Consider the following 23979-nt stretch of genomic DNA (forward strand, 5'->3'; position numbering starts at 1 on the left):
TTCAGGCTGAAGTCTCAGAACCTTGGCTGATAACTGGCTCACAATCCTCATCCAATTAAGAGAGGGGGGAGGGCAATAGGAGCTTTTCCCCAAGTCTCCACCCCCCTATTCAGTTGCTAACTGCCAGGCAAACAGCGCTCAGCATGGAGAAATGCAGCAGCAAAATGCTTTGAAAAAAAGGTAATTTCTGCTTTTTCCCCCCTCAAAATATTTTATCTTTTTACATTGGCACCTTAGTATCATTAGTATTGGTGCCTGTTGTCCCCCTTTAAGGGAACGTCTGCCTTTGCAGCCCACCACTGGGAACCCCTTACTAACACAGGTACACAAATGCTGTAACCCATAGCAACCAATCAGAAATCTGCTTTCATTCAACCCGGGGTCCTGGACTGATGGGTGGGGGCTGATGATTGGTTGATATGGGTTCATGCATTTTTGCAGCTTTCATAGAAAATTATACGTTTTGTGCCGGGCACTATGCTGCAGGAATGTGGGGTGAGATTGGGGAGGGGTTTGCCTTACTAATATCTGACTGGCTGCGGGTCTTAGATGATTATGATATGGATATTCTATACAGCACCCATCAACCAGTACCTTACCTTTTGCTGGGAGTTGCAGCTCCGCAACAGCTGGAAAGGCTAAAGGTTACACATAGCTGTAGATGCTGGGAGTAGCTGCATAGCTAGGCTAGATGCTGAAGGATGTAGTTCAGCAATAGTTGTAAAGCTGTACTTTAGACAGAGCTGAGGGCTGTTGGGGGTGCTGGGAGTTCTAGTCTCTTGATAGTTGTAGCCTTAAAGGAACAGCTGTAGGCTTTATCCCTATGGTCAGTATGTGCAGGGGATCCAGACCCCCTAGCCAGTGTATTCACTGGGGGGTGCAGGGTTGTGCTGGTGTATGTGCTGGTGTATGTGATAGAATTTACTCCTGCTGGAAATACACAATTGTGCAAAGTAACGTCACATTTGTAAACAACAAAGAAGTTTCATCTGTGAACTGTAGGGAAGATACAGGAGAGCTGTGCTAAAGCATTGACAACAAAACCACTAAACATATATAGGGTTGGACTGGACCGGCAGGACACTGGGAATAAAACTGGTGGAACCGGCGACTGAACCAGGTATACTTTTTCTTCTGCGCCAATCGTGTCCCCCCAATGGTGTCACTTTGTGTGTGTGGGGGTTGGTTGGTGGCACTTGCAGCTGGGATGGGGGACCCCCAGCTGGCAGCTCCAGTGGGCTCCCGGACACCCCAGTCTGACACTGAAAGTTTATCAGGCATAAGAATATCTGTATCTATGAACCTCCAGCAGTAGTCAGGTTTGTGTACATACACAGGGCCCCTACCTAATGGGTTCCAGGGGTGCAGATCCCCCTCCTGGGTGCTTCCTATTATTCAGATATGCAACGGCAGTGACTGTGTGCCTTTCTTTTAAATACAGCAATATGTACCCAGGGGCTGGTTGGCACATTCAGGGCATAACTGCAGCTCATGGTGTGACTTCACAGACTTCCCCACCCCCATGTTGCAGGGGCCCCAGATACTTCCCTTTAACTCCATTTACAGTAAAGGCTTATACTTTATTTGTATAGATGGCATCCCAAAAGCTTGCAATCTATTTTGTTAGCTTCTTTATTGCCTTTTAAACAAAACTATCCGTTCCATAGCTCTTCATTTGCATGACTATAGCAAAGCCTTTCATTTTACTGTGGCCTAATGACTCCCTAAAACAGCGGGGTCTCCCCTATAAAGCCCCACACAGCCGAGGGGTGAGACGCTGGCACCTTACACTGACCTTAGGGAGTGTGGGACTCAGTAGTAACAGGATCATATCCTGCCCAAGGCTTTGCTAATGGATCTCTTTGTATTCTAATCGCCTTGTGTGTCGGGTTTCTCTGCAGAATCCTGCGGCTCCCTTCCTGTCCCTTCAGCCCCTGTGAAACCCAAATTGCCAACGGGAACCATGGAAAGCGCCAGTCAGTCCTAACATAGAACCCAGAGGTATGTGATGCACCCCCTTATGCTAGTTGTGGGGTATTTTATATCAGGGGTAACAGGTTCCAGGGAGGGCACAGTTTTCTCCAGGCAGCAGTGCTGTAATATAAATAGATCTTTAGAAAAAAAGCAGTGGTTCCATTTAGGATCCTTACTATCATTTTGGTCTTTTTAGGGCTTTCAGAAATTCCTTTATAATTTTGTTGCTTTTAGTCTCCGAGCAACAGGAGGTTGAGAGTAGCAAATGAGCACTCAGTGTTTTCCTTGTGTCGGCCAATCATCATATGCAACAATAGGGTCTGAGGGTCTGAGTGTCCCTTAACCTAAATCTCTCTGTACATTCCTAAGGATTGTATGGCCTGGGTAATCAGTATGTGCCTTCCATCCCATAATTACCAGACAATCGCTCTCCTGAAATGAACATTGAGTAACTTGATACCTTAATTCTAGGGTTAATTCTAACAATGTCTCTATTTCTAGTTACAAATGTGTCTCTACTTCCCTTCTGTGAACTTTCTAATTAGGCCCTCAACTCAAATCTCCCCCTAACTGGCCTTCAGGCTGGGCCCCCTTAGCTCATAACAAGGTTACAGATATATAGAAACATTGAGGTAACAGTCACCCTGCTATATTTCCAGGGGTACCCAGGGCAAAAATAAGCACTCACCCCAAATCTCCCCCTAACTGGCCTTCAGGCTGGGCCCCCTTAGCTCATAACAAGGTTACAGATATATAGAAACATTGAGGTAACAGTCACCCTGCTATATTTCCAGGGGTACCCAGGGCAAAAATAAGCACTCACCCCAAATCTCCCCCTAACTGGCCTTCAGGCTGGGCCCCCTTAGCTCATAACAATGTTATAGATATATAGAAACATTGGGGTAACAGTCACCGTGCTATATTTCCAGGGGTACTCAGGGCAAAAATAAGCACTCACCCCAAATCTCCCCCTAACTGGCCTTCAGGCTGGGCCCCCTTAGCTCATCACAAGGTTACAGATATATAGAAACATTGGGTAACAGTCACCCTGCTATAGTTCCAGGGGTACCCAGGGCACAAATAAGCGCTTACACCAAATATCCCCCTAATTGGCCTTCAGGCTGGGCCCCCCCCCCTAATTCATTGACTCATACTGTGTTCCTATTGGCTGGCAGTTACACACCTGTGCGTGCGAAGAGAACACACACACATGGATTTCCTTAGACCAAGTCACGACCCGTTGCCCAATGACCTGCCATTCAGTCGTGGTGCTGCCGCAACGCTTCAACAAACATCAGAACCGCAGAACCCGCACCCTCTTTATTGTCCTTTTATTCTCACATTGACGTCAGTTATGCAGAGATACCGGGTGGGAGTTGGAGCTGACAGATAGCAACGTAAATAAATAGCAGAGCAGCACTGATCTCTGTCTGTCACTCATTGCTCTGTCTGTGTGTGGGCAAATTGTACAGATAAAAAAGTGTAGGAAGGAAGAGAGGGGCAATCAGGCCAGGCCCTGGATCTACATTTTAGCTTTATCATTTCTGCCTTGCTAAAAAGGGCACCCACCCCTTCCTTGAAGCTATGGAATGTATGTGCCAGATTAAGAGAGGGGCTAATGAGTCCATTTCATGGCTGCACAAAAATCAGACCAGTATGCAACATCAATGGCTTTTTACATTGTCTGCACTGCCAGTCCTGACTCCTGAGCCAGTGTAGCAGATACTAGCAGACCGGGAGCTAGGCGTCAGAACCAGCAGTGCAGAGAACAGAAAGGGACAGACAGATGAAAATGGATATTGTCTTTTATTTTTTGGGTGAAGTTGCCCTTTAACTACAGAGGCACTGGTGTGCCATTTCTAGAGGGACAGAATTGCTTCCCCTGGTCCCGCCGATCCCTCTCGGTGCAACTCAATACGGGAGAGAAGAAAACGAATGAAAATAAGTCATCCGGGACATTATGAGGCACCGTGGCTAGGGTTGCCGTGCGTTTAGTGTGTGAATGCCGTTGCTATGGTATCAGACGGCAACAAAGGAAACTGAACAGGCAGAAGGGAATTTCAGACCTCTTGCAAAGAGTGATGTCCGGCCGGAAGCTGCATTTCTAATGAGTCGGCACAAGTTGCAGCACGCAAGCCCTGGCATGCCGCATTCTCATTCATCTAACCCCCCCACATTGCCTTTTATATGCCCAGGCCAATATCTCTCCTAAAGGGACTTTGGTACGGGACAATATCATCAGCTGGAAGGATCTGAACCTGCCACATAGATCAGAGTTAGATTGTAAGCTCCTGTGCATTACCTACTGTGCTGTGGTACAGGTTGGTGCTATGGCAGCAAAAATGATTATTAAAGACGACCCGTCACCCAAAAAAAGTATTCAGAATCCTATTTCATCACATTAGTTAAGACAAAATGAACTTTAATTACAAAATATAAATTATTTGATTATTTGTTTCATTTGGTCTGGGAATTCATAATTATAGCAAGCAGACAGGAGCCATTTGTTAACACTGTTATTAAGGCAAGCCTTGCAGCATCTCAGAATCTTGTTTGTGCACCAGAATGGGGGACCTGATGTCCATCCCCATGCCCTGGCTACACAATTAAATGGTGATGAGAACGAGGGAATTTGTGGAGAGCAGTGACATCTAGGAAATGCTAAATGGAAAGTGAAAGTAATTGTCTGCCCCGCATCTATGCCTAAAGCATAGAGAAGGGGCAGACAATATTTGATTGACAGCTGAGATTTTTAAATGAGTTTACATGTTTAATTTGAAAAGGACGTTTATTATATAACTTTTTATGTCTGGACGACAGGTCCCCTTTAATAGCATTACAGTAACTGATGACTTTACAGGCTGTCCCTGATCTCTGGGGAGTGGGGCCTCAAGCCTTTAAATGTAGCCCCTGAATAGGCTGAGACCTTAGTAGTGGGCGCACAGTAATGTGTCATGGGTGGGGGATTGGGGGCTGTTCACATTATCTGTCTCCCACAGCCTGAGGCTTTTATTCAGGTCTCATCTTTATTCTGCTCCCAGGTGGGATTTTCTGATCCCCCTATAAATGATATAATGTCCACTCATCTCCCAGTCGGAAGTGACTCAGTAGGGTCAGAGTTAAACAGTAAGGTTGCATCTGATGCTGGGGGTTACATCATTTGTAGAGGGGGGCATTTTCCTGTTGTTGCACTATAACTTTTCCAAATTCTCCTGCATAAGAGAATGGTCATTTGCTGCCATCTAGTGGTGAAATACTCTCTCTCACTCTCTCTCTCTCTCTCTCTCTCTCTTAAATGCGGGTTTTATATTTCTTTATATATGATCTGTAAATACCAAGGGGTACGTCAGACCCTGGACCTTCATTTTGGTTGCTACTGTTATGCTTTTACCCTGGTAAATCCCTGATCCTTACCCACATAGCCTCCCATACAGTCTCAGGGCGAAACATTACATGGTACATGTATATGGCTTGGGACAGAAAGTAAGTGTTTTTTTAAATGAACCCAAACATACATGGGGGAGGGGCTGTTTTCATAGTCCACTGACAGCCTCCTGTATGGGGCTCTGCTGTTATATTAGAAAGGGTGTAACTAGGGTTGTCACTGGCCGGTAATAATGATGGTTGATCACAATTTTATTAATAGGGAAAAAAGATAAATATATAGAAAGGCCATTATATATTTTTCCAGAAAAGGTGGCAACCCTAGGTGTAACCTCCCTCCCCCTCCATTGGGCTGTGACCTTCTCCTAATATGGGCCCCCAGGGGCATTGATGAATTCTATGTTGCCCTTGTATTTGTGCACCAGATGCTGCAGACAGAAGGGAGAGACACCGGTAGGAAAATGCCGTCCCAGTGGTCCCGTGACAACAGCGCTGAGAGCAAAGTTCCACATACGCGAATGGACGATGAAGCTGCCATACAGGTACAGTGGGAACACCTACATTCTGCACCCACCCTGCTACATTCCCTTTAGATCCAGCAGCCTCTTATACTTGGGGATATTCTACTGTTCTGATTGGCTACAGGTTACTCTGACCCTCGGAGTGTTCTGATTGGCTACAGGTTACTCTGACCCTCGGAGTGATCTGATTGGCTACAGGTTACTCAGACCCTCGGAGTGTTCTGATTGGCTACAGGTTACTCTGACCCTCGGAGTGATCTGATTGGCTACAGGTTACTCAGACCCTCGGAGTGTTCTGATTGGCTACAGGTTACTCTGACCCTCGGAGTGCTCTGATTGGCTACAGGTTACTCTGACCCTCTGAGTGTTCTGATTGGCTACAGGTTACTCAGACCCTCGGAGTGTTCTGATTGGCTACAGTCAAGTCTATGAGCGACAGGTGGATCTGCTCATATTGTCCCTTACAGACAGACAAACCCTGATTGCAATAGATGGTCACAACCCACTGGCACCTAATGTGACTGGGGGCATTCCTAAACCTTGTTAAGGCCATGTTTCCTGTTTAGTAGATACTGACCTTATGCTCCCCAGCTTTGCCTTGTGGGAAATCTGACCCTGTGTGTACTTAGCAGCAATGCAAATTTCCCTTTGCACGCGGCCCAGCCCTTTCTCTGAAGGTAATAACAATCAAAACAATCAGTCATCGCTTCTGAGAAATATATCTGCTCTCTGGAGCCATAATGATCCGGCCCTGGGCTCTAGTTAGTAATTCTAGGGCCACAAGTCGGTCGCATGGGGATTGTTTTTGTGTTGTTGCTTGTTAGATATATTTTTGGTCCTTATTTAAATCAGACAACTCCACAAAAATAAACTGCCTGTGTTAATTAAAAGGGGTTTTCTACCTTTAAATCAACTTTTAGCATGATGTAGAAAGGTATATTCTGTAACAATTTGCAATTGGCTTCAATTTTTTATTATTTGTGTTTTTTGAGTTATTTAGCTTTTTATCCAGCAGCTCTCCAGTTTGTAATTACAGCTGTCTGGTAACTAGGGTCCAAATTCCCCTAGCAACCATGCATTGATTTGAATAAGAGACTGGAATACTAATAGGAGAGGCCAATAACAATACATTTGTAGTCTTACAGAGCATTTGTTTTTAGATGGGGTCAGTTAACCCAATTGGAAAGCTGGAAAGAGTCAGAAGAAGGCATATCATTCAAAAAGAATAAAAAATAAAGACCAATTGAAAAGTTGCCATTCTATAACATACTAAAAGTTAACAACACTTGTGACTTTATCTTCCAGCAAATCTACACGTTTGGGAAAAAATTGGGCCAAGGAAGCTTCGGGGTTGTGATTGAAGCCACCCACAAGGAAACCAACACCAAATGGGCTATGAAAAAAGTAAATCGAGAAAAGGTAAGGACCCTGCTGGCTCTGAGTAGCGACCACTTAAAGTTTAATTCAACATACTTTCCCTATCAATTAGTTCCACTGTATAAACCCCTTGTTACTGGAAAGAAATAACATGCTATCCATATCCTTATCATTTACAGTAGGGGGTATATCATCCCTTATAATACATGAGTGATACTCAGAGTTCCCTGCAGCCTTGTGCCTTTATATGGTCACAGAACCCCTCAGTGACTTCTAATATCCTTATCATTTACAGTAGTGGGTATATTATCCCTTATAATACATGAGTGATACTCAGAGTTCCCTGCAGCCTTGTGCCTTTATATGGTCACAGAACCCCTCAGTGACTTCTAATATCCTTATCATTTACAGTAGGGGGTATATTATCCCTTATAATACATGAGTGATTATCATTTACAGTAGGAGGTCCATTATTTCTTTATATTGTGTCTTTAAGGCTGGCAGTTCAGCAGTGAAGCTCCTGGAGAGAGAAGTTTCAATTCTGAAGGGAGTTAAGCATGAACACATCATTCACCTGGAGGAAGTATTTGAAACTCCCAAGGTGAGAGGCAACTACTCCTGAACAGGAAGCAACATGCCATTAGAGTGTAAGCTTTTGTGAGCAGGAGCCTCATTTCTTATGTACAATTCTGTTCTTCCAGTCTGCATTTCATTCTGTTACTTTCACTATAGGGAGGAAACAGAGAACACAATAAATTACAGATATCGAGTAAAACTCTGCATTTATAGAGCAGTAATGGGTCAGTACTTAGAGATCAGCACAGATATTCCTCTCTGATCTTATTTGGATATAATATTGTCTCCTGCTCATTTCTCTCTTTTCTCTACCAAAAAGTCACTTTATCTCTTTTGATTGAAATCCCCAGCGCATGTATCTGGTAACCGAGCTCTGCGAAGGGGGAGAACTCAGAGAAATTCTGCACCGGAAAAAACATCTCTCCGAAGCAGAAACCAGACATGTCATACGCAGCCTCGGCTGTGCCATAGCCTACCTGCACAAGAAAGGTAATGAAAGGGTTACTGCCTGCTCTTCTCTCATTTCCCTACAGAAATAGGGATTGGTAACACTAGATAGGTGCCTAATATATAGGGACAGAGACATGAAGAAAGTGTTGGAAGGGTGACTGTCTGCTCTGCTCTCATTTCCCTACAGAAATAGGTATTGGTAACACTAGATAGGTACCTAATATATAGGGATAGAGACAAGAGGAAAGTGTTGGAAGGGTTACTACCTGCTCTTCTCTCATTTCACTACAGAAATAGGGATTGGTAACACTAGATAGGTACCAAATATATAGGGATAGAGACAAGAGGAAAGTGTTGGAAGGATTACTGCCTGCTCTACAATATCTGTGCTTATTGCAGGAATCGTACACAGGGATTTAAAGCTGGAGAATATTTTAGTGAAGAGCATTGATGGGGCAGACAATAAGGAAATGATCCTGAATATAAAGGTAAGGAACCTCTGTTGAATGCATTTACTTTAACCCCTTGGTCACTCATGCATCCAGGTGTAAAATCGAACATAACTCTACATGATCATTCACCCCCATGGGAGGAGTAACACTGCCTTTACAAAAACTTGGGTTACTGGGTGATATTGCCCCAGTGCCGCAAAGCAAAGTCTTTTACCAACAGTGTATAAGGTGAAAATTCATAATCTGATTTATATCCTCTCCTTTTCCTCCTTCATTCTGACTGGTTGCTACAGTTTCAGACTCTAGGAGTCAGGTAGTGGATGAAATGCCATGATGAAGAGCTGGAGGAAAATAAAGTACAATTATTCATAAAAAAAAAATGATGGTCTTATCGAAGAATAATAGTTCCCCTTTATTTCTGGTGCTGTTACTATTACTACTTATTACTTTATTATCAGACGTCGATACCAGCGTCGGTAGATGAATGAGCTGAAACCGCAATGGGTCCCTATTTCTTTATGTTCTTTTGAGTTCAGGTGACGGATTTCGGCTTATCGGTGCAGAAAGGGGGTGTTGGCAGTGAAAATATGTTACAGTCCACCTGCGGGACCCCTATATACATGGGTAAGTGTCTAGGGTCTTGTTTTTTAAAAGCCTTGACATCCTCTGCTTTAATGCAAGACAATGTCAGTAATAGTCCAACCCAAGGCAGAGAGAGTGGATTCTGGGAGTTGTAGTGCAACCATATCTGCACCCCAGAAATGTCAGTGACTCCCTAGTCTGGTCCCTGACAATAGAGGATTATATTGTGCTTCTAAGTAGGTAGAGCCCTTCTTCCTTGAGGCCCCCGATTATTAACCTATTGGTTGCTCTGCCCTGATCCAATCAGCCATGCCCAAGTATGCTGAAGTCCCACCAACAATTTACCAAAATCCAACAACTCCCTGCAAGCCCTGTCCCCTTGTAAATCACATCTTTATCAATCTTGGGCCCCCCCCCCTAATTGTGATTGTGAGGTCAGTAGACCAAAGCAACTTCTCTACTGCAGTAGGAATAGTGGAAAGCAAACTGCAATAAAGGAGGGGTTGCGCTATCACCTCCACTTTGGCATATTCCTCAATGTCTCTAGTTGCTGTGGCCATAGGCTTCCTTCTGTAAGGGCAGGACTATAGCTACTGTTCGTGGCAATTTGTACAGCAGCCCTGTTCAATGGCATTAACCTAACATAGGCCTATAGTGATTTGACTTTACTTCCCCTTTAAAAGCTTTAGCACCCGATTGAACACAAGTTACTCCAGTCCCAACTGTTGCTTTTCTTTTTTTGTTTGTTTCATGTTTGATAGTTCTGGGCCCCCATTAACAACCCTGTCACACACAACGGCGGGAGAGAGAGCGGTGAAGTCTGATTGTCAAAAATAGCAGCGTGCGCTAATAACCTGCATTTATTTTGGCATCCAATCTGTGTTCCTCTGACAGCTCCTGCAACATCAGCACTTGACATGTCAAGGCTTAAACAGTGATCAGTACAATGGCCCCACAACTTCCGCCCCATCTGTGTTGCACACTCGCTGCCGACAATTAAAAAGTCAAATTTATTCTCATTATTCACACAGTCATCACTTCTGTGGGGTGTGAGTCGGTACATAATTCATTGGAACATCTGCCACCCTCTCTCCCTCGTCAGGGGGATAAATTATCCGGCATCCGCACATCCGCCACAGCCCCATTTACTTCTCTATTATTCATAACTCTGCTTTACTTTCCCTTTGCAGCCCCAGAAGTTATCAACGATCATGATTATAGCCATCAGTGTGACATCTGGAGCACGGGGGTCATCATGTACATGCTGTAAGTCTGCCCCAATTACACAACCGCATGCACTATACTAACTAATACTATACTAACAGGGCCCTGTTAATAGAGCTTACAATCTAATAGGAGAAAGGGTTAAGGCACATAAGGTGTGGGGATGGCCAGCTTGTCTTGATATGACAATTCCTTGTCTCGCTTTATGGCAGGGATTGTAGATACATATTTAAAGGCAATGTAAACCCTAAAATAAAAAACGTACCGAATGAAAGAAAATATAAATCGAAGCAACATTCCAATTCACTTTAATTACTATTTCTCACCGGTTTAATAGATATGAGGAAATGTTCTTTCTATTGAAACCAGTGTCTGTCCGGCCATTTCTGTCCTTATGAAACAATGTAACAGATGTCAGTTCTGGGAATCGGCTGCTCATGATACATTGTGTCATGTTCCACCATCATGGCAGAGAACAGGAAGTGACTTCATCCATAATAGGATGAAAACCAGCAGAAATGTGTCATGAAAGTATATGGGGAAGTTGCCTGTCATGAGCCAAATTTGAATTTTGGGGTATATATCGCCTTTAATTTGCTGCTGCTTGGAGAGGTCTGTGACTGGTATAACTAAGAAATTGGCAGCAATACAGTCATCATATGAGCCCTGGTGGGGAAAAACGTGTAATTTTATGTTTCCCGAATTTCCTTATTAGTTTTTTGTGACATTTTTTTATCTCCTTCCATCAATCTTTTTTTTCTCTCTCTCTCTCTCTCTCTCTCTCTCTCTCTCTCTCTCTCTCTCTCTCTCTCTCTCTCTCTCTCTCTCTCTCTCTCTCGAATCTCCTATTTTTTTCCCACTTCCTAAAAAAATGCATACAAAAATTTGATATATTCTTGCAACTTTTCATGAATGTGATTTTCATAAATTTGCTCAAAATCGCAAAAATCTTTGCAGCTGCATTTTTTTTGATAAACAAGCCCCACGGTGATTTCTTAGAAAATTTGGAAATTTGTCCTGTTTGTGGCAGAGCGCCAATTAACCGTTATATAGCCCCAAAAATATAAGAGAAAACTAAAGTAATTTGGGAAACAGATTTATTTCCTTCAGTTTGTAGCGGTGGCAGCAGCTCGGCCCCTGAAACATGAGGTACCTACCCAGGAATTAATTGCATGCCTGTTTTCTCTTGAGCGTCAGTAATTAATCTGATAAATGCTTATTCAATTATGCGCGCTGGATGGAACAGCAGATTCATGTATATATTTGCATCTGGAAATGAGACGCCTGCAAAGTTACAGTCTCTGCAAATAAGAGAGATCTGACTTTGACTTCAGGGTTATTATTCCAAGAAATGCCATATTAATTATCATCTCCCTTGTGCGATTAAAGGGGAACGCCGCCCCAAAATGAAAAAAAGTTATTGAAATATTTTCACTGGTTTTATTAAGTTATTTGTAAATGTAATTACTGTTAAAAGGAAGTGTCTTCTTCTCTGACTCTTTCAATGGCATAGAAGGGATCAGTTTATCAAGGGATGTTCATCAGGAGTCAGAGGCAGCAGTGCATAGAAAGGGACAGTTACACAGAATTCTAAACCCAGTGAGAATGAGGAATGAATGGAAGTTTCTTATAAATACGATTGCTCTACAATATGATATGGCCTTTGCCCCACACCCAGCCGTTTTTGCTGAAACTTCCCCTGAGCAAAGGTATAAATTGGTGTGCTGATCACCTTGCTGGCAGCTACATACCAACAGCCGCCCTAAGAGAAGCAGACAGAGGTCTGTTCTGTTTTATAGGCCTAGTGCAGTACATACATCTGCCAGAAGGGGGAAGCTTTCTACTATTTTTTTTACAATAAAAAGTCTGTTTGCTAGAATATCTTTGCTCCCTCAGTTTTATGCAAGCATCTATGTGAGTACAGATGTCATTTCTGTTTACTTAACTCTTTATGGACCATACTTGAATAGTGCTGGTGAAGGGATGGTTATTGGCCCCAGAGTCCTTTCATTTCTCTGTGACACTTGGTGGCTCTTTGTCAGCTGCTCCATCTGTATTTATACCAAGGGGGGATACAAGACACTGTATTGGTCTGCAGGTGGTGTCTAGAAAGCTCAGTGCTCTATCTAATCTTCCCTTTATATATCTCCCAATGATTAACCAACTAAATACACTCACATGACCCCTGACTTTCCTTCCGTCCCCAGGTTATCCGGGAATCCGCCCTTTATGGGCAGCTCTGAGGAGAAGCTCTTTGAGCACATAAAGAGGGGGGAGCTGAACTTTTCGGACACCGTGTGGCAGAGCATTAGCGATGCCGGTAAGTGCTTGGAGCTCAGGAAAGGGAAAGTGTTTTATGTTACAGATTTGAGGACAGGCACAGCAGGCACCCCCTGAGAGCTGCATTTCATATCCGTGCACATTTCTGTGCCCTGGGGTGTCTTGGGGACAACTCAGACGCTGTAAAAGGCCTTTTAACAGGCAGAGCCCCGGGGGCCGGACAGGCCATTGTTCTGCTACAAGAATTCTAATTTAGGAAAAGGGTAAAATATTGATCCATTGCATTAGGCCTGTGTCCCGACAATAAAGGACAAGTCCACTCGTTTGTTCCCGAATGTCATATTCCTGGTGGGGGGGAGTATTATTCTTCCGACACCCCATATTCACCCTCAGTTACAATTTTATTGTATAAAATCCAGTATTTATTGTATATGGGGAATGTAATGTTTAAAGTTAAGCTTTCCTTCCCTGTGTAGCTCTAAAAAACAAGGCAGGGCTGCTGTTCTTTGCCAGAAGGGAAGTAAGCACTGTTTACTTGTATTATTATTAATAATAATGCCTTTTTTCTGCAGCAAAAGATGTGTTACAGCGCCTCTTGAAGGTGGACCCGGCACACAGGATCACTGCGAATGAACTGCTCGACAATCCTTGGATCACGGTGGGTTTCCTCTTGAGATTATAAATCAGGGGTTTCCAACAGTTGGATACTATAACTACCACCACCCCAGGTGGCCCTTACCTTGGATATGGGCACAATGGTGGCCTTCTTCTCATACCTGCTTGGTCCTAAAAAAAACAACATAACCAATATAGAGGGTTGTGTACAAGCGAATCTTGACCAAACTGTATGATCATGAGTCTCTCTGCATTCACTAGAGGGCTCCAGACCTTGTGTTGGACACCTCTCCTTAGCGAAACAGATCTGAACATCTCCGAGGTCAAAGCTCCATCTGAATTGCCCTTTCATTATAAGTACCCCTAGAAATAAATTACTATGGCACTGTCATTGTCCATGGGCAAATATAGAAGACCCATGTGGTGGCCTATGTCATTAAAAGTCCTCTTGTTGAAGAACAAGAGATCCAGTATATGGGAAGAGTTTACAGTACCTAGTGGAAAGAACCACCCATGGCAACCATATTCTATGCAATCTCTTGCTCTGTAGGGTGAGACCACCCTTGTTCAGAGACCAACCAACGTCTTGGAGTTGATGAATGAGTGGAAGAACCTTGACGCAGATGAGCTCAATCGCTTGGATGAGAATTCGAATGGCTTGTTTTTAGTTCACCTCCCTGACATCCCCTCGGCGGAAGAAAGGGCCAGTCCTGCTAGTAGTAACGGGACCTCTGAATTGGGTCTGGACACTGAGACAGATAGCAGTAGCAGCAAGCCGTCCACTCCAACAAATCAGGTGAGGAGAAACTTTTTACTGTCTCCTCTAACTCTCTCTTTCCCTTTCTAGCTTACTAAAATTTTCCCCTCTCTAGATGTCATCTATCTTACATTATAACTCATTCTTCACAAGGCCAAGTCCTCATCTCATTCCTCTTGTTGCTTTGTAGGTAAACAAGAAAAAAGCTGTTTCTTCTTCTCTAACCAGCAGAACCATTAAAAAGAAAAGTTCCACTCTCAAGCCTGCCAACTCTGTAAGTAGATTTTTATGGAAATATGTTTAAGGTACATGGTAGCATCAACATGCAGAACCTAGCCAGTTGGCACCCAGGTTGGCCCACCTGGGCTGTAACCTTTGATACCTATCAAGCAACTCAGCTGACACTTCCACTCTAACCTATGGTAGATCCCATTGGGATGTCCAGACTATCTTATTGGACATCCCAAGTGACATTCCAACACTAACCTGTGGTAGAACACAGTTGGTACATCCAGGCTTACCTATTGGGTAGTTCAGGTGACACTTTAACAATAACCTATGGTAGAACAAACATGGGACATCCAGACTTCTACTGGACAGCCCAGGTGTCACTTTAACTCTAACCTATGGTAGAACACACATGGGCCACCCAGACTTACTACTAGACAGCCCAGGTGACAGTTCAACACAAACCTATGGTGGAACACATTTGGGACATCCAGACTTACCTACTGGGCAGCCCAGGTGACACTTCAACACAAACCTATGGTAGAACACAGTTCCAAAAATGAATATGACTTGGTTCCTACACCCCCGAGCTCAGATAAGTCAACATTTATTACATATATAGTGCAGTATCCAGGAAGCCCACTGGTTGGAGTGATTCCCCAGGAGTCGGGGCTTTCAGATATTGTGCAGAAAATAACTGGTTATACATTAGTCATTTCATACTCCTCCTTTCTTCTCTCTCACTTAATCTTGTGTCTTTGTAGCCCTCAACAAATGGAACCATATCGCCATGCTCTAATCCAAGAAGGACCCCAGAAAACCAAGAGAACCCAGTAGGATCTCTCTCCCGGTCATTCAGACGAGCATCAGGCAGTGGGAAAAATGAGTCTGGCAAAATGAATGTATCCACAAACAAAGTACTGGGCCCGAAGCTGACCCCCAGAGTTTCCCCGACCCCCAGAACTGTTGGAATAAAGAAGGCTTCCTAGTGAAAAAGCCTTGCACGCCAGCTCACATGTGGGATTTGTATTTGTGCCAAAACAAAGAGGATTGGACAGGGGAAGGATCCCCTAGATATTCCCCGTAAACTTCTCAGCTAAGTGTTAACCAATGACTTAAATATTCCTACTGAAACCATTGTTTGGGCACAGAACTTCCAAAAGCATGTTGCAAGGGTGGTCTTGTTCTGTGATCAGTATAGGACTAGGGTGGTGGGGACATAGTGCCAACAAATCCTGTTCTTTCTCGATGCATTCCCATTTTCTCTACTGTTTTGTATCTCCCTTCTCCTGTAATTTGTCGCTCTACTCCCTAACCCCCTTTCCCTTCTCTCTTTTTGTCTCTCATCCCCTCTCCTTTCCTTTTCTATTCTCCCCCAACTATTTGGCTTTACTCTCCCCCATCATCCCTCTTCTCTCCCATACAGTTGTTGACTATCCTACTGGTTCCCCAGGGTGGTGGACCCTCCCAAATAAGTAGAAGATGGGCCCCAAATAGAAACCCAATCAGAATATAACACACCTGCCCATGACCAAACTTATCTGTACCCCACAAGCTCCAAGTCTATTTCTTTGTGGTTTCTGCCCTTGGTCATCATGTATGTGGGGTCTAGTTAGGAGCACAAGGGTCAATGACACTAATACTAGTAGTTTAATGCCTGACCAAGGTTGATGGACTTGTCTTTTTTCAGCCTTAACTACTACATTTTTCTACAAGTGCACAAGTAACGGCCCCTGGTCGTGCAATACATTATCTGAAACGGGTGACTGACCTTCTGCCTGTCCATGTGCCTTCCAGCCAACAAACCCATTACATTTGGGCCTGACAACGCACCTTATATTCCTGACATTCCATGCACCGTGTGTAGTGTCACTAACATGCAGCAAGAGATATTCGAAGGCAAATAGTTGCTGGTATTCCTTGTGGTTTTGGAAACTATTGAACTGTTTCACTTTGCAGCATTCTCAGTCATTAATTAAACAGATGTCTGGTTGCTAGGGGGCCTTCCTTACCCTAGCAACCAGGCAGCAGTTAGAATAACACATCGTGAATATGAAAAGGCGAGTGGAGAATAATATGTTAGCAGCAGGGGGGGTTTATATGTTGCAGTGCTAATGGCAAGTGTTAAAGGGATTCTGTCATGATTTGTTATGACGTAGTTTTTATTTATAAAAACTGTTTACACTGCAAATAATTCACTCTACAATCTAAAATGTCATTCCTGAACCAGCAAGTGTATTTTAGTTGTAATATTGGTGTGTAGGCCGCCATTTCAGGTCATTTTACCTGGCCATGTGCTTTCAGAAAGAGCCAGCACTTTAGGATGGAACTGGCAGGCTGTTGTTATTCCTACTCAATGTAACTGAACGTGGGACCTAGATTTCACTATTGAATGCTGTTCTTAGATCTACCTGGGAGCTATTATCTTGTGTTAGGCAGCTGCTATTTGGTTATCTGCCCATTGATCTGTTAGGCTGCTGGAGGGGGGGAGAGCTGGGTGATATCTCTCCAACTTGCAGTAAAGAGTGACTGAAATTTAGCAGAGCACAAGTCACATGACTGGGGGCAGCTAAGAAACTCACAATATGTCTAGCCCCATGTCAGATTTCAACATTTTATATAAAAAAATCTGTTTGCTCTTTTGATAAATGGATTTCAGTGCAGAATTCTGCTGGAGCAGCACTGTTAACTTATGCATTTTGAAAAAAATATTTTTTCTCGGTATCCCTTTAAGAAGAAATCCCAAAAAGGGAAAATAAATAAGAAGAATGAAGAAGGATTAAAGAGGCAAAAACCATTGCAACCAGTCTGGTTGTTTGGTCCTGTTTAGTAAAAAAGCCGTTAAATATCTTAAGTTCCTTTAAACGCCATACGAGAAGCAGATTTGTCCATTTTTTGTGTTGTTTATCAAGCCTGCTTGATCTGGCTAATACTGTTATGACTAATAATTATTTCTAGACAACATTTCAGATTTGGATACGTTTCCAGTATTTAGGTGTTACCTATGCAGAGGGCTATGCAGGACCATTTTTTATTAAAAAAATCTTTTATTCCATTACAAATTGGAAGGGAGAGGTTTTTATTTTAGCTGAAACTGAACTGAGCTGCTTTCGAGTGTCTGATCCACAGGTTTGCGTGTGTGTTATCCATGCAGTTTGTTCATTAAACTGTTTGATTAATTGAATCTTTACGAGATGCTTTAATTGTATTATGATCTTTCAATGCTGTTGACGAATGCAGGGGCTGCCCTACTGCTTAATAAAACAAGACATTGTTACTTTTACCCTGGATACTCAGTCTCCTTCATTGATACACAGTTATAGGCCTGAAATATGCATTAAACTGAACATAGAACCATGAATTCATAGCATGGGCTAATAAAGCTTGTTCGAAACAGAAGGGTGCCTGGAGCATAGCGGGGCCAGTGGGGTTCCTGACTGATGTGCAATATCAATATATGAGTGACAGAGCATTATCCCCAAGGTTTGGGGGTGCAGGAGAGGGGGAGCCATAAAAAAAATAAATAAAAAAAAGGCAAGGCCAAGACCTTTCCATATTGTCCCATTGCAGTATATCACCCCCTGGTGGCGGCCAAGGAAACATAAATAGTTTTTTCGCTGCAGCGGCTATCAATCTTCTAATGACATTCCTTATTTGAAACTACTTTATATTCAGGACTTTTGCAATTATAATAAATGAGTTCATTTAGACTTCAAATCAATCAGTAATTTCACCAGAAGAGAAAAAAATGTAAGCACCAATTAAGAATGAAGAAGTGATTGTGCTTCATCTAATACAATATTCATGCGCTTCGATACGACTGTCCAGGAGGAAAAAGAGCGCAGCTGAACATAGGCGGAATCAGAATATAATGGGAATTATGCGACTTGGAATCACTGGGTGGATAAGATGTGATCTGGGAGAGTGAAAACAATGGAAGAAGATGCAGTGAATCGGAACACTGTGCCGGGCGGCTGGATAGAACTGGATAACTTCCAACTATCCTGCTTTTCATGGGACAGTCCTGATTTTGACAGCTCAACCCGCAGTCCCGGATTGTTACTGAAATTTTCCTACTTTTTTTTCCTAGAAGCAAGATGAAGACACAGCGGATCAGGGAAATTGATTATGAAATTACAGAGCTTAGGGCATTAGCCAGTGAAACTAGGGGGTATGTGAAAGAACAGGGGTTAAACATTGAGATTTGTACTGTATATACCCAGCAGAACTCATGTCTCCATCTCACAGCGCCGGGCCCCCCGGCTCCCGCATGTGAATGAGTGTGCAAGGATGCGCAGTGCAGGGGGTGCACTTGGGTATGAGCCTCAGTAACATGACGGGTCAGGTACATCATGAACATTCCTACACCACATATTTGACAGCAAATTGCTGGAAATTGGCAGCAATCTTCAGAAATCGGGAGGGAGTGACAGGAGACCAGAGGATAGAGAAGAAAATCTGGTAACTCTGCTGCCCCTAGTTCCTCGATACCTACTATTTCCATCTTTGCCTTCCATCTCCATCTTTACTTACTGCCTCCACTTGGTCCTACTGTCTCCATCTTGCCCTACTGTCTCCAACTTGCCCTTCTGTCTCCATCTTGTCTTACTGTCTCCATCTTGCCCTAATGTCTCCATCTTGCCCTACTGTCTCGATCTACTGTGTCCATCTTGCCTTACTATCTTTATCTTTCCCTACTGTCTCCATCTTGCCCTTATGTCTTGCAATAATAAAAACCATCTTGCCCTACTGATCCATTCTCCATGACCTTTATTGGGGTTACAATAACAATGATGTTCTGGGAGGAAGGGATGGGGTGCATTTTTTTTATGTGGTTTTGAGGGCCATAATGACTCTCCTTGACTTCCCTGTGACCCAGGAACACAATGCCTTGCTGGTATTTCTATGATGGGTGGAAGGAAAAGGGTTATAAAATAAATTCTAAGAATATAAGCTTAAAACCAAAATATTAAAATTTTTCATTTTTCTCCATTGTCCGCTATTAAATGACCCTGTAAATTATGCACCCTCCGACACTCAATTAAAACACAGAGATGTTATTTCCAACAGGGTCCCGCGCCGTATCTCACCTCTTCCACTCAATTCACAATTTATGAAACAAAGAATGGAAAATAGGTAAAAATGAAAAACGCTAAATACTTTTATGGAGATTAAAAATGTCAACTCTGCTGGGAGCTCCAAAAAAAAAGAAATTCCACTCGTTAAATGCGAAACTTTGCAAATTACAATATTCGGGGTAAACAAAAAGTTATTAACAATGACCTCGTTATATCTATCTGCAATTCACAGCTATTGTCAAATCTGGATTTTATTAGGCAGAAATAATAGTCTGAGGGGCCCCAACATCCAAAGTTCATTATGATGAGACAAAAGGGACTTATGTAGAATCAATAGCACAAAGCCATTATTATTGACTGCAAATGAGAGAGAGGCGGGGGCCCCATCGTGCTGATATGAATTGTAGCAAATCTACTTTATTTTCTAATTTTTTTTGGAATAATAAAGGATTAAGAATTTATCCAGATAATAGACAAACGTGCACTGGGACTCGGGCGCCTTATCTCGAATTAATTGTACTTTCTTATGTTAATTTCTGTTGAGTTTGTTTCATGTAAAACTGGGCAGAAAGATATAAGGAAGGTGCCCCTGGCTTTATGTGGCCCCACTTATGCGCAGAAGGACATTATAATAAATCTTATAGGGAACAGTGCACCCCTACTGTAAATGATAAGGATATTAGAAGTCCAGGATTCGGTTCGGGATTCGGCCTTTTTCAGCAGGTTTCGGATTTGTCCGAATCCTTCTGCCCGGCCGAACCGAATCCTAATTTGCATATGCGAATTAGGGGTGGGGAGGGAAATCGCGTGACTTTTCGCCACAAAACAAGGAAGCAACATTTTTTCCCCTTCCCACCCCTAATTTGCATATGCAAATTAGGGTTCGGTATTCGGCCAAATCTTTCACAAAGGATTTTTCGGCCGAATCCAAAATAGTGGATTCAGCACATCCCTAATTAGAAGTCACTGAGGGGTTATGTGACTATGTAAAGGTACAAGGCTGCAGGCTGAATTATACAGGGAACTCTGAGTATCACTCATGTATTATAAGGGATCATGTACCCCCTACTGTAAATTATAAGGATATTAGTAGTCTTACTGTATGTGGTACATTTTCCAGTAACTTTCTCGGGAGCATGTAAATCTTTTCCCTGTAAATCCATTTGGACAGAACCCCCCAGCTTACTAGCTGATAGACAGTCATATACAGTATATATATATATAGAGAGAGAGAGAGAGAGAGAGAGAGAGAGAGAGAGAGAGAGAGAGAGAGAGAGAGAGAGAGAGAGAGAGAGAAATATATATATATATATATATATATATTCATTGCAGCACTTGCAGCCTCAGTTAGGCGAGTTAAGCCCTGATTTGCATATATGTAAATGAATGCAGATTGTGTGCTTAATTCTTTATCGGAACATCTGGGCACGGAGAAGGCGCCTGGCTGGGTTCAGGCAAGACTGACACTAAATGGTGATGTGAATCATTCAGACAATCCTTGCTCATGATCCCACATAATGGGAAAGATAATGAATGTTGGACAATGAAATAAGAAATAATTTCGATGTTGATAGAAAATAATTTTGATTGTGTTATTGTTACCTATGAGATGCCAGGTGTGTTATCCAGGTACAAATCTCCGATTCCCTGTACTTCCTTATCCTGGGCTGTTCTCTTTCCACAGTCAAGTAGGGACCTTTCCCTGGGAGGTCAATCAACTTTACCCCATTACTAACCCATGCACAACATTTTTTATGTACTTTCTGCTCCAGGACTGCTCTCTTCCCCATGGTAAAATAGGAACCTCACCTTGGTAAGTGAATCCTATCTCCCCAGTACTTACCCAGTTTCAGAGCTCTAATCCTTTCTTCTTCCTGCTCCTGGGCTGCTCTCCCATCCATGGTCAGTAAGATAAGTGAATCTAATTTACATCTAGTTCTTTCTAAGGTACATAGCTCTGCTTCTCTGTGCTTCCTGCACCTATGATCCTTTTCTTATGGGCAGACAGGAACCTCCCCAGTGAAAGTGCTCCAGTCTCCCGCAGTATTTACCAAAGTACTATGATTCTTTCTACTTCCTACTTCTAGGCTGCTCTCTTTCCCATGGTCAAGTAGTTAAATGAAGCATGGTAAGAGTTCTTACCAAGGCACCATGCTATAATTCTCTGAACTTAATGAATATGGGCTGATCTTTTCCACATGTTTATGTGGGGGTCGGGGGAAAGATCTGTCAGTGAGGTGCATTCACAAATTAAAGCAAACCCCCAGTTAGAACTTTAATTGGTACTGAAGACCTGCCCCTTACTTGACCATAGGAAAGAGAACAGCCCGGTAAGTAAAGAATGAAGATTGCTAGTGGGCCCAGGTTTCATCTTGGACTTACCCCTGAAACCACCTCCCCAACATGTCTCATATCATTCAGCAGTGAGAGGGTTAAGCCAAGGCATATCGCCATCCAGCAGTGAAGGAGTGTCATTAGGCTGAGATTTAATTCATGCTAATCAGAAATGCAGAGACGCAGCACTCGTATCTCTCAATAATTAGGTAGGATTTTCCATTATTTAAAAGTTCAGGCCTCAAGGTGTTTGCGAGTTAATTAGCACATTCCTTATTTAGGATTATCTCCTTATCAACACAATGTAATGTACATCATTAACAGCACATATACTGTATTTATGTGTGTATATATATATATATATATATATATATATATATATATATATATATATATATATATATATATATATATATATATATATATATATATATATATATATATCTCTAAAGAACCAACAGCAAGACTGGCACTGGGGCTGCCGCTTGTTCTTACTGGGTGCCCCATGGGCGTGTGCGCAGATAGTCAGTGAGTCACAGTGACCATGGTACTGAGTCCGACAAATAGAACCATTTGCTCAAATGTCAGGGCAGCTGTGTGGCCCCTAAGGGCAAGGCCAGACTTGGCGTTTTTGCTGCATTTTTACATTGTGTTTTTAAAAAATAACAGCCAGGCGTAAATAAGCCACTGAAACCACATGCGACCGTCAACATACGTTTTTCAGTACGTATGATTCTTTTCACAACATGTGCTTCTCATTGTTTTCATTGTTCTCATTGAGAATTTGGATGCCATGTTTAAAATACGCTGCGTATTTACTGTGTGGTTTCAAACGTGCAGATCCCATAGATCCCATAGAGTCTATTGATTTGGTAGTTTCTTGATGTTTTGGCGTTTCTGCTAAAAAACGCCAATACTGGCGTCCTGTGGCGGATTTCAGCTTGCAAGCGCCCTGTGTGAATTGCCATAGTACATTTTCCATTAGTTTCAGTGGTAGTGCAGTTTATGCGTATTTACGCCTGGCTGTTCTTTTTTAAAAACACAATGTAAAAACGCCGCAAAAACGCCACGTCTGACCTTGCCCTTAAGAGGGGACAGTTGGAGCAAGTGATTGGTTAAAGCTAGTAGGCAAGTCAGGCCCACGCTGCCCTCTTATATGGGCTAGGGACAGGTCAGTACAATATGTAATAGGCAACATCCCAGCAAGCATAATTGGGGGAATAGCTACACCTCCAACTATCATCCTGCAGGTTATCGCTTATTTTGACATCATATTCTTTTTTCCAGAAATATACTGAGATCTTATTGTTTCCCCAGCAACAAGAAACAATCTCTATAGATCATCTGTGTTTCTCTCTCTCTCTCTCTGTTATCTGTCTGTCTGTAGAGATGTCGCGAACTGTTCGCCGGCGAACATCGGGTGTTCGCGCTCGCCGGAAGTTCGCGAACGTCGCGCGACGTTCGCCATTTTGGGTTCGCCATTGTTGGCGCTTTTTTTTGCCCTCTCACCCCAGACCAGCAGGTACATGGCAGCCAATCAGGAAGCTCTCCCCTGGACCACTCCCCTTCCCTATAAAAACCGAAGCCCTGCAGCGTTTTTTCACTCTGCCTGTGTGTGCTGAAGAGATAGTGTAGGGAGAGAGCTGCTGCCTGTTAGTGATTTCAGGGACAGTTGAAAGTTTGCTGGCTAGTAATCGTTTTGATACTGCTCTGTTATTGGAGTGACAGAAGTCTGCAGGGGTTTGAGGGACATTTTAGCTTAGGTAGCTTTGCTGGCTAGTAATCTACCTTCTACTGCAGTGCTCTGTATGTAGCTGCAGTGGGCAGCTGTCCTGCTTCTGATCTCATCTGCTGACTGCTGCAATAACAGTAGTCCTTGTAAGGACTGCTTTTATTTATTTTTTTGTTTTTTACTACTACTACTACTACTACTATAAGAGCCCAGTGCTATTAGTCTAGCAGTGTTGGGGAGTGGGACTGGTGTGCTAATCTGCTGCTCCTAGTAGTTCAGCAGCACCAACTTTAATTTTTTTTTTTTAATATTCATTTTTTTTTATTTTACTTTTTTTATTTTACTACCGCTGTAGTAGTGTATAAGTTGACCTTTTAGGCATTATTTGCCCTGTAGGCATTATTTGCACACTGTT

At 42.9% G+C, this 23979-nt stretch overlaps 1 protein-coding gene across 3 annotated transcripts; it reads left to right on the plus strand.

Annotated features, from left to right (window-relative positions):
- The first annotated feature begins 43 nt into the window (after nucleotides 1-43).
- stk33.S (serine/threonine kinase 33 S homeolog) lies at nucleotides 44-16217 on the plus strand. 3 transcript variants are annotated; one of them, XM_018260356.2, is made up of 15 exons: nucleotides 139-180; nucleotides 1061-1120; nucleotides 1902-2001; nucleotides 5784-5900; nucleotides 7185-7298; nucleotides 7753-7857; nucleotides 8183-8321; nucleotides 8682-8770; nucleotides 9271-9358; nucleotides 10507-10582; nucleotides 12748-12860; nucleotides 13393-13478; nucleotides 13986-14231; nucleotides 14383-14466; nucleotides 15185-16217. In XM_018260356.2, the coding sequence occupies exons 4-15, from the start codon at nucleotides 5784-5786 to the stop codon at nucleotides 15407-15409; spliced, it is 1482 nt and encodes a 493-aa protein (XP_018115845.1). In that variant the 5' UTR covers nucleotides 139-180; nucleotides 1061-1120; nucleotides 1902-2001; the 3' UTR covers nucleotides 15410-16217. The 3 variants fall into 3 exon arrangements, with proteins under 3 accessions (XP_018115844.1, XP_018115846.1, XP_018115845.1); XM_018260355.2 differs by lacking the exon at nucleotides 1061-1120 and having other exon boundaries at nucleotides 44-180; XM_018260357.2 differs by lacking the exons at nucleotides 1061-1120; nucleotides 1902-2001 and having other exon boundaries at nucleotides 56-180.
- The last annotated feature ends 7762 nt before the right edge of the window (nucleotides 16218-23979 follow it).

Source organism: Xenopus laevis, chromosome 4S (assembly GCF_017654675.1).
Source record: "Xenopus laevis strain J_2021 chromosome 4S, Xenopus_laevis_v10.1, whole genome shotgun sequence".
NCBI lineage: Eukaryota > Metazoa > Chordata > Amphibia > Anura > Pipidae > Xenopus > Xenopus laevis.